Source organism: Culex quinquefasciatus, chromosome 3, assembly GCF_015732765.1.
Source record: "Culex quinquefasciatus strain JHB chromosome 3, VPISU_Cqui_1.0_pri_paternal, whole genome shotgun sequence".
In the NCBI taxonomy this organism is placed as follows: domain Eukaryota; kingdom Metazoa; phylum Arthropoda; class Insecta; order Diptera; family Culicidae; genus Culex; species Culex quinquefasciatus.
In genome coordinates this window covers 49,694,725-49,705,261 of record NC_051863.1, presented here as the reverse complement: position 1 = coordinate 49,705,261, position 10,537 = coordinate 49,694,725, and the positions used below count along the sequence as shown (strand labels likewise).

General features: G+C 36.7%; 1 protein-coding gene across 1 annotated transcript; it reads right to left on the bottom strand.

Moving 5' to 3' along the window:
• Positions 1-5,080: 5,080 nt before the first annotated feature.
• LOC6046287 (apolipoprotein D) lies at positions 5,081-10,470 on the bottom strand. The gene is made up of 4 exons (XM_001863460.2): positions 10,171-10,470; positions 9,861-10,107; positions 5,509-5,595; positions 5,081-5,448 (listed from the first exon to the last, which is right to left on the bottom strand). The coding sequence occupies exons 1-4, from the start codon at positions 10,297-10,299 to the stop codon at positions 5,216-5,218; spliced, it is 696 nt and encodes a 231-aa protein (XP_001863495.2). The 5' UTR covers positions 10,300-10,470; the 3' UTR covers positions 5,081-5,215.
• Between the last annotated feature and the right edge of the window lie 67 nt (positions 10,471-10,537).

The window sequence follows — 10,537 nt, the reverse complement described above, 5'->3', positions numbered from 1 at the left end:
ATTTTTATCCGGAAATTTTTTTTATCCTTTTTCTAACTAAACATGTTGTCCCAACTTTTTGTCTTTCAACTTGAAACAAAAATTCTTGATTGAATTTTCCACAAAAAAATCTTTCACTGCCAACACAAAGGCTCAATGTAGTCCCATTTTTCCTGCAATTACACAGCTCTCGCCAATTTCACGCCCCAAATTTCCCGCCACTTATGCAAAGCGAATCCCCTTAGCCAACCAGCCAGCCAATTCACAAAAAAGGCATTATACACAGTCAAGTGGAAAAGCTCTCACATGGCTCTCAGAGCAGTGGAGAAGGTATCCACTCTGGTTCTGTCAACGAATCGCGTGTTTTCCTCTTCAAAACAACCTGCTCCTGTGTTTGGCAGTTCACTTCACCTCCCAGGAGAGTGGTGGTGAGCCCATCTAATTACGACGCCTTGATGGTCCTTGGCCCGGAGTGGCTCGCGAAGCTTTTATTTTTATCATATTCAGTGGCATTTTGAGTTTGTACTCCCCCCAGGCCGTGCCATCTTGGCCCTTCGGTTGAGTGAGTCGGGGGAGTGGCAATAAAGAAATATATTAGACTTTAATTAAAAGCTCAAGATTTATTAGAATTGGCTTGCGAGGGTCATAAACCATCGCGGGACTTTTTATTATTAATTTCTGCGTTCATTTACAGGTCATTTCCCTACCGAGAAGCCAAAGTGGAAATCGGCAATTAAATTTTAATATTCCCGAACGGCGATGGACCTGCTGTGTTTTATTGCTTTTTGACTAAAGATTCTTACGGTGACAGGTCAATAGCATCGTTTTTTTTTTAATTTGTTTGATCAATGAGAATCCCTAGGATGGATCAAAGAGAATAAATGTTGGCATTTTATCATTGAAATTCAATATATCTGTTCTGTGGGCAATCTTCTTGAAGTACTTTTAGTTGGCTCAAGGTTGAACTTTTGGAATGCCTTTTCCCAACTTTTATTTTACACGGAATTTGTATTATCTGTCATTTCATTGTTTATATTTATTTCCGTTTTTTTTGTAAATCATCATTCAAATCAGAATATTAACGACAACAAAAAAAAATACGATGATTGTTAAAATTATAACAAAACTCATGTTTTATTCTAAAATATGTGACAACTATTACCTATAACTCATTTTGTGAAGAAAATCGCATCAGATTAAATTAAAAAGTCTTGTTTGTGTTTACAACCTTGGCCATTGTCAAAGAATTTTAGTGCAGAGAGAGTCTAGTCATTAAATCCGGGATTGTTTTTTTTTAATTTTATGTTTCAACATCAGAAGCCCCGTTAAAACTAATAATGGTTTGGTGTGAAATTTCATTCATTTTTTCTCCTGATTTATGATTTTACTAGAAAGGGAAATGTACCCATTTTAATCACTCTAAGCCGACCAATTCTCATCACTTTTGCCGTTTTCCGCTATAAAATCAACATTTTCAGATGTATCAACAATGGAGAGTTGCTTGCTCACTTTTATCTGAGCTATTTATTACTTTGGAACAGTCAAAATTACTTTATGAAAGCTGTAATTCATGATCAAAGTGCTGAGAGGCCGATAATAGAAAAATGCTGAAAAAGGGTATAGTTCCCCTAGTCGCTTTGGTTCATTGCCTTTTTGTCTGTAGGGTAGAGTAGTCATCAATGAGACACTTTTGGTTTGCAACTTTCAATGATTTTTGTATTTTTTTCATAAGCATTTTATAATGAGCTTTTTGTTGCATTTTCTTGCTATAAAATCGTTCTAACATTGACCAAAATATCAGGTGACTTTTCTTAGGCATTTAAAGGCAATTTTTCCAACTTGAAACTTGATACTTCAATTGAAAAGTTTTTAAATTATACAAAAATCTAATTTTTATAATAAACGTTTTTTTTTTAATTTTTGCCTGTTCCATACAATTTGCCGATGCTTCGGAATCGGTTCCAGAGTGGCAAAGTGTCAATTAGTTAGCATAAGAACCTTCCCTGGGCATATATGAACCCAACGCAACAAAGAGCACCTCGATTAGACGCTCCGTATTGAACTGATTCGCGTTCGAACAAATCCGTCGAAATTTTTTATATATATAGAAGATAACTTTATATCTTTGGATAAATAAAGTTAATACTCAATAAATGTGCCAAAAACCACTTCCACTTCATGTTTTGAAAGATTGCCATGGATTTGGAAAAGTTTAACGAAGAAAAATTAAAGTGTCTCATTGTTATCCAAAAGTCACGTTAATAAAATAAACAACAACATTTTTACCCAAGGGTGGAAAAGAGAGGGTAACAATGAGACAGCCTTGGATTCTGGGTATATTCTTAAATTTGGTCAAATCTAATTAAAGGACAGCGTAGCCAAACTCATGCTTTACGAAATGACGAGAGAAATTTGAAGAAATATTAGTTTTGGTGTAAATGGCAGCATTTAAGAGAAAGTGTAATTTTTGATCATAAATTACTTTTACACCCCAGAAGCAAACATTTATGAATAACAAGCTCTTCCCGGCAAACTTCGTCCTGCCCTTTTTTGGTTTCCTGACGTTTCTTGCTTGTTTGCTAATTCAGCCTCCTGTGATCAAAATTTGATTTTACGCAGCTTTCTCCATACAATCTGCAGATTTTCCGGAATCGGTTCCAGAGTGGCCAAAGTTGTCACTTTTTGGCGTAAGAACCTTCCTTGGACTTTTACGAACTCAACGCAACAAAAAGCACCTCGATACGACGCTCCGTATTGAACTGATTCGCGTTCGAACAAAATCGTCGAATTTTTATATATATATAGATAGATTTGCAAGGGAGCATTCATATCCAAAGCAACTCTTATGGCAGAAGGGTATCCAGTAGACACACCTTTCCCCCAAATATGAGCCAGATTGGTAGGAACTACGATTTGTGAGAGCCATTTTAGCATTGTTCCCCGTGTTGCATTGATGACTTCTTTACCCTTCAATGTAAAACATCGATGTTCTCTTGTACAATGCTTGCAGGGATTTTTATCTAGAAAGCCAAGATGTTATTCAAATTTTTTTTCATAGACTAGCAAAAATAATAAAAAATAGTCTTTCAGTTCCTGGATTTTTTTTTAACTTTTCCACAATAGTTGAAAATTGAATATTACAAAAAATTGTGTAGTGTTGGTTGTTAGTTTCTGCTGAAGAATTGTTGCAAATGGAAAGAGGCAATGGCTTTGATTGAGGGTTGTGGGTTTTAGTTCAAGATTTTAGTTTCAGAAAACCTAAGTTTTAAGGAATATTTTAGGGTTTTTTTATCTCTCTATAATGTTTGGATTACTTTTGAAAAATAAATGTTTTCGTTTTTGATAAGTTGAATTTGAACCTTCAGGTCAATAGTTACAGCCATTTTAAGGTAAAATATAATGCTATTTAAAAATTCAAATATCTCTCAAAAGCTCAAGTCAATTAAACATTAATGAAAATTTTATATTTATTACTATCCAATATATTTTAACAGAGGGCTGGGCGGGGGGAATGAACGCAAAAGGTATTCGATTCCTTAGGCAAACATAATTAACTGTGAAATTTTTTAGAGAAATCAGTTAAGGGTAAAGAGTTGCTTTTTATCGTTGAGGTTAGTGAAAAAAATGTATACAAAAACGTCTTCTTTAAATCGCTAAAAACTCGTCAGGGTTAACTCGGATCGTTTTGTGGTCTGCGACAAAGTTGTTTGTCATAAAATTTTACATCAAAAATCTCACACTTGACTATGATTCGACACATTTAACACCACATTTTGGCGGAATTTTGAAATGAACATATTCTGGAAGAAATACAAAATATTTTTCTCAAATTGTCACTCAAAAAATCTGGCAATTCCAGAATTATCTGGCAACCTGGCAACCCTGTTCAGTGGCTCGTTCCACTGCACAGTGGGAAAAAAGGGCCCAAAAAATTACCGCAACATGATTTCGCGCATACCATCGATTGCTAGCCTCCCAAAAAAGTTGGAACGGTAATTTCAACTCGCTGGTTCTCGGGCATAACTCACCCAATCAAGACGATTCTTTTTTCCAGTGATTTGTTAGGATGTTTAGATGATCCTAGAACTTTGCAGAACTCAATTTGATCAAATCTGTAATTTTTGCGATCAAAAACATCGTTCCAACTTTTTCAAAAAGACTACCTCCGCGGAATTTTCGGCGATTTTTTTTTACACGCGAAAAAAAAAGTTGGAACGATGTTTTTGATCGCAAAAATTACAGATTTGATCAAATTGAGTTCTGCAAAGTTCTAGGATCATCTAGACATCCTAACAAATCACTGGAAAAAAGAATCGTCTTGATTGGGTGAGTTATGCCGAAGAACCAGTGAGTTGAAATTACCGTTCCAACTTTTTTGGAGCCTTGGGCGTTGGAATGTTAAAAAAGTTTATAAATATAAATATATAAAACTTAATTCAAACCAAACTCAACTTCCGTCCCAACAGGTCCAGTAACGACAACACTTTAAAGAGATCCCTTCGGGAGGTGGTGGGGCCAATATGACAGTTAAAAGTGTTGCCCACCCCGCCAGAAGACGAGGGTCAACCCCATGTCCAACAACTGAATCGTCCCCAGCTGACTAATCGTCCGGTGTGGTTTTATGGCAAACTGGCTACAGCTGCTCCGGGGGTTGCTTCCGTGTCCATGTGCTCCTCCTAACATTATTGCTACAAGCTCCGCAAAGCTGGGCGGGTTGGTGCCACTGTGGGTTAGTTTTATGGCATTATAATATTTTCAGTTGGTGTGTCTGTAATAAAACTGTTTTGCGGATTATCTACACTCGTTGGGAAAGTAACAGCTGGCTGGGATGGTTCCCAGCAAACAATGTTGAAGAATGAATTTTGTGGGATGCTGCTCGATCGATGCTGTTGGAAAGTTTAAGTTTTGCTGCTTTTGTGAGAGTTTTTTTAATCAAAAAATTATAGGATCCATTACGTTGAAAAGTGAGTTAAAAATCACGTCCTATCAGCATCAATTTACCAATTAGGTCCCTAATCTGAATCTCACCCCTTGAAAGAGAACTTCATCGCAGAAAGTACGCACATATGCAGCTTCAAAGAGAATTTAATAAAAAAGATAATTAATTGAAACAAACATCAAAGGCAGCCTCCTAATAGCTGCTGCTCTGCAAATATATTAGCTCTTTACAGACACTCAATTACAAAAAAAAATCAGATCTCATCATTCCATACACAATTGGCACTCCAAACCCTTCTTAAAAGAGCATTTTGGCCAGCAAAAGAACCACCAGCGAGCGCCACAGCGAGGACAGCTGGTGCAATCCGTGCGAAGAATTGGTGATGTTCGTGGGCTTGCAGAAGGGCGAACTTTGCACGGTGGTGCCCCACTTGTGCTCCGGATGGTTGAATTTGGTCGCGATGAATTTGTTGATTAGCTCGGCGGTTGGTTTCGGGATGTCCAGGCGACGGGAGTAGATCCAGGCGTTTTCTAAATATGATTTTTTACGGTTAGTGAGTTGGCTATTGACATCGTGACTTTTAAAATTACCTGCTACCGTGGTTGAGTTGATTTGCAGACAGGAATAGAGGATGGCATAGCTGTTGTAGTCGGTTTTGACGATATCTATCGGGGTATCTGGTACAGGTACATAGTCAAACAGATTAACAAACATTTTGTTTCTCGGATTATGTGATCGAAGTGTAGGGGAAGGTGGGGCAAGACGACCATATGGGACAAGAAGAAAATTGCCCGTATGGTGTATGGTCTAGCCACTTTCCTCTGTATTATTTATAATGTTTTCAGGAAATGCTTGATTTATTACAAATATCGCAATTGAATACGGATTTCATTGTAAACTTTAGGTGGAAAGACGCTAGACGGCAGCGACCTAAAAAATCTCCAAAAATCAATTTTTCAACCAATTTTCGATCTTTAAAAGCATTAGAAAGAAGAACTCTTCAAAATTTAGATTTTTTTTTTTGAGTTGGAAGTTTGACTTATTAAATGTGACTTTGCCAATGTTTTTAAAATAATAGTTTATGCAACAAGTTGCAAAAAGAGGATTTTTTCTGCACGAGTCGTACATTTATCCAACGAGGTTCACCGAGTTGGATAAATACGACGAGTGCTGAAAAAATCAAGTTTTGCAACGAGTTCCATACAACATTTTTTGCAATTCCGAAAAACACCCATTGAGTGAAATTTTAAGTCAAATTTTCATGTATTTTGTCAATAAATCGTTAAAATAAAAAAAAAATGAAAAGTGTTACTTTTCGAAACAAGTGCTGAAAAGTTCAACTTTTCAGCACCCATTTCAGTGCTGAAAAGTAGAACTTTTCAGCATTTATTTTGAAAAGTGTTGTTATTCGATTCTGTTATTTTTGGTACAGAAAAGTAGGCTATTTCGTCGTCCAAAAATGACAGGAAAAGTAAGTAGTTTCACGACGGAATTGCAAAAATGTTATTTTTAGGGGTAATTTCCTACATTTTAAGTTAAAAGAAGTATGCAGTAATTTTTGTTGTGTCCCAAACTATTCCTCTACACATTTGTTTTACAATTTAAATGATAATGGTATCATTCTATAGCAGAAAATGTGAAAAACAAGCAAAAAAAAATTAAAAAGTGACTGTAAAAAAAAATTAAAAAAGCTGTATAGAGCAATTCCAGCTCAAATCAAGATTTTTTCTGGTACTTTTGTACCCGACCCTCTCCGATTTCAATGAAACCTTGTAGACATGTAATCCTAGGCCTATACGAACCATTTTTATGAATCACGTTTTGAAATTTGACAATCGAACCATTTTTATGTATATGGAGCCAATTGTGCTCGAGAATGACATTTGAGGATGGCGTAAGTCATTTAAATATTTTGGTATTTTGTAATTTAAAAATTACTGTATCTCAAAGCCATAGCCAAAGCCAAAAGCTGTCACAAGCAAACTTATGGGAAATTAGACGAGCTTTTCGGTAAAAATATTTTTGAGACTAAAAAATCAAGTCTGAAATTGCATTAAACCACCAATAAACCTGTTTTTTCAGCATTATTATTTTTTAAAACCGCTGTATCTTGACAAGAATTGGACATACGACAATGTTCAATATGGGGACTTTTATGTAAAATTGTCTGAAGAATCGATTCCCACTATCGGTTTTTGAAAATTTTGACGTTTAGACCACTTTTCAAAAAAAAAACAGTTTTAGTAAAGGATTTTTGTAATTTTTTTTAGGAAAGACATACCATCCTGCATTTTTCGTGAGTCTTTTTTCAACATCATTTCCTCAAAAAAATGAACGAAAAAAAATTCGTGGCATTTCTTTAAAATTTAACTTTTAAACTTAAAAATGAAAAAATCTCATAGAAGTGACGTGTATTCTTCTTTCAGTTTATTTTTTTTTAGAAAGTTCGTCCAATTTTCTACAAGTTTGTCTTTGACCACTTTTTGATACGATGCATATTTAAATAATGTCTGAGTTGTTAAAAAAGTGTCCACGTGGTTTATGGATGGTCCCTTAGGTCCATGCAAATATTAAAAGTAGTTAAAAGACGCAACTTTTGGTACCATAACATCTATAGGGGTAATTCTCTACCAACTCACACGAAATCGGGAAAAGTTGCCCCGACCCCTCTTCGATTTGCGTGAAACTTTGTCCTATGGGGTAACTTTTGTCCCTGATCATGAATCCGAGGTCCGTTTTTTGATATCTCGTGACGGAGGGGCGGTACGACCCCTTCCATTTTTGAACATGCGAAAAAAGAGGTGTTTTTCAAAAATTTGCAGCCTGAAACGGTGATGAGATAGAAATTTGGTGTCAAAGGGACTTTTATGTAAAATTAGACGCCCGATTTGATGGCGTACTCAGAATTCTGAAAAAACGTATTTTTCATCGAAAAAAACACCAAAAAAGTTTTAAAAATTCTCCCATTTTCCGTTACTCGACTGTAAAAAATTTTGGAACATGTCATTTTATGGGAAATTTAATGTACTTTTCGAATCTACATTGTCCCAGAAGGGTCATTTTTTCATTTAGAACAAAATTTTTCATTTTAAAATTTCGTGTTTTTTCTAACTTTGCAGGGTTATTTTTTAGAGTGTAACAGTGTTCTACAAATTTGTAGAGCAGACAATTACAAAAATTTTGATATATAAACATAAGGGGTTTGCTTATAAACATCACGAGTTATCACGATTTTACGAAAAAAAGTTTTGAAAAGTTGCCCCTGAGTACGCCATCAAATCGGGCGTCTAATTTTACATAAAAGTCCCTTTGACACAAAATTTTTATCTCATCACCGTTTCAGGCTGCAAATTATTGAAAAACACCTCTTTTTTCGCATGTTCAAAAATGGAAGGGGTCGTACCGCCCCTCCGTCACGAGATATCAAAAAACGGACCTCGGATTCGTGATCAGGGACAAAAGTTACCCCTTAGGACAAAGTTTCACGCAAATCGAAGAGGGGTCGGGGCAACTGCTGTGTGAGTTGGCGGAGAATTACCCATAGGTCATCGCTGAAATTTTAAAGTTATCGAAGTTTTAGTGAAAAAAGTCGATTTTTTTCCCGTTTTCGTCATTTTCCCATTTGTGCGCGTGGCGTGTCGAAAAACCCAGTTTTTATTTTCAAAAAATCGTATCTCAGAATATCGAAAACATAACTTCACCATTTTTTGATATGTTATGTGAAATTTTCCGAGGAATCCGATAAAAATATTTTCAGACATAGGATCTTCGGTCCCGAGACCTTCGAAACAGCATTTTATGTTTTCATTCAACCTTTTCAAATGTTAAGCTAGATTTTTGAAACTTCTTACTATTTTTTCCAAATAGCCAAACTAATCACCTTTCTTTTGCGTCTAGGACAGCTAAAATCGGATGAAATGGCGCGGAGATATGACTTTTTAAAAAAAATGTTTTTTTGCGAAAATCGACGAAAATTTCCATTTTTCGAACCACCCTGACACGGCGTAGGTCACCCTAATGGCCAAACAAAAAAATACGGGTCTAATTATTTCGGCCAAGGATCCCCCAGAAAAAATTTGAGCTGTTTTCGTGGGGAATTGCTGTATACCCAAACATGTGAAATTTATTCTAAACGCAGTTGCTTTAAACTCATTTCATTTTCATTAAAATTTTGAAGCTGAGTGAAAAAAAAAGTATTGCCCCCTGATTTTTCGGGCCAAGGCCGGAAAGGGAGGAGGGGGTGCCAAAAACAAAAAAAAAAATTCAAATTATTAAGTGAAGATCATTTGTTTAACCATGAATAAAACCAATTATGTGAAATGGCTTCTTTTGAAATTAAGTGTGCATGGTTAAAGATCCATTCAAAAAAAAAAAAAAAAGATGTGACGTCTACAGAATTGAATACAAAATGAAAACAAATAAAAACGGCATGAAATTCAAATCTCTCTCAGGAATTCTTCTTACTGCTACGGATAGATAAATAATTGGATTATTAAAAATGGTGAATCACGTTTTGAAATTTGACAATCTGACAACTGATTGAATATGATGGAAAAAGTAATTGTAATTGACATAGAGAATTTATGGAAAAAATTCAATACAAATTTTGTTGAACCAAATGAAATAATAAGTTCAAGATTTCATAATTCTGATTGTATCTTGGCAAAACAGCTCTTCTTCCATTCACATGGTCCGTTTTCTACTTCTGCTACTTGCTGATTTTGCAACATTGTATATTGCACACAGTTCGTTTACTGACTGATAAATGAATAAACAATTATTTGCTGCATCGATCGTTATTATCTGCACAGCAAATGCAATGCAAATTGATACAATTTGTTGGATAGAGTCATTTTCCGTCAAATTTAATTGTTCTAGGTATCATCATTATTAATTCGATCAGTAGTAGTAGACTCTGAAATGAACAAAAGCTTTTACAAACCTGGATCCGCCGGGCTGGTCGTGTTGTACCGCAGATAGAACTGGGGTACCACGGCGCTGGCCAGCACCCGGGGTGAGGCCACTCCGGTAGAATAGACCGGTTCCGCCGAGGCGTTCGCTTGCACCGACCGAACAATTTCAAAGTCCATCATGTTGGCCGACCGGGTGAACTTCTCCTGCACGCAGTGCTCATCCTGATCGTGGATCGGATCTTCCAGACGTCGAATCTCGTACCACTTGCCGACAAACTGAGGGGGGACAAACCACGATGAGTCACTATGGCGCAATCGGGAGGAGCTCTGTTTACTTACGCGATCTTCGCTGAACGTGTACGACTCCTCGAATCGGATGCAGTACTTTTCGTAGATGACGGCCATGACGGACGACGAGGTGGCGATCATCGCCAGCAGCAGTCCTATCGCTATCGCTGAAGACTTCATTTTAGACGCCCACAGTGTCGGGTTCGGGGCGATAGCGCCGAAAACGTGACCTTTGTTGTGCAAACTTTTTGTTCTCCGGCTGTTGTCGATGACGATGTGTTCGTCTCAAGCGATCTGTGCACTGAATACTGATCGAGGTCTGGGCGCGTACTAAACGATTAGAACGCTTTCTCGGTACCGTACGGGCAAGCTTGATCGGCACTCACAGAAGTTACTCAGTGAGTGACAGGAGAGTGTT

Excerpts from the sequence above, each read along its gene's own strand:
- LOC6046287 (XM_001863460.2), bottom strand. The coding sequence starts at position 10,299 with ATGAAGTCTTCAGCGATAGCGATAGGACTGCTGCTGGCGATGATCGCC. Across the intron at positions 5,596-9,860 it reads GACCAGCCCGGCGGATCCAG|ATACCCCGATAGATATCGTC; the intron begins GTTTGTAAAAGC and ends TACCTGTACCAG. Across the intron at positions 5,449-5,508 it reads CAACTCAACCACGGTAGCAG|AAAACGCCTGGATCTACTCC; the intron begins GTAATTTTAAAA and ends AATCATATTTAG.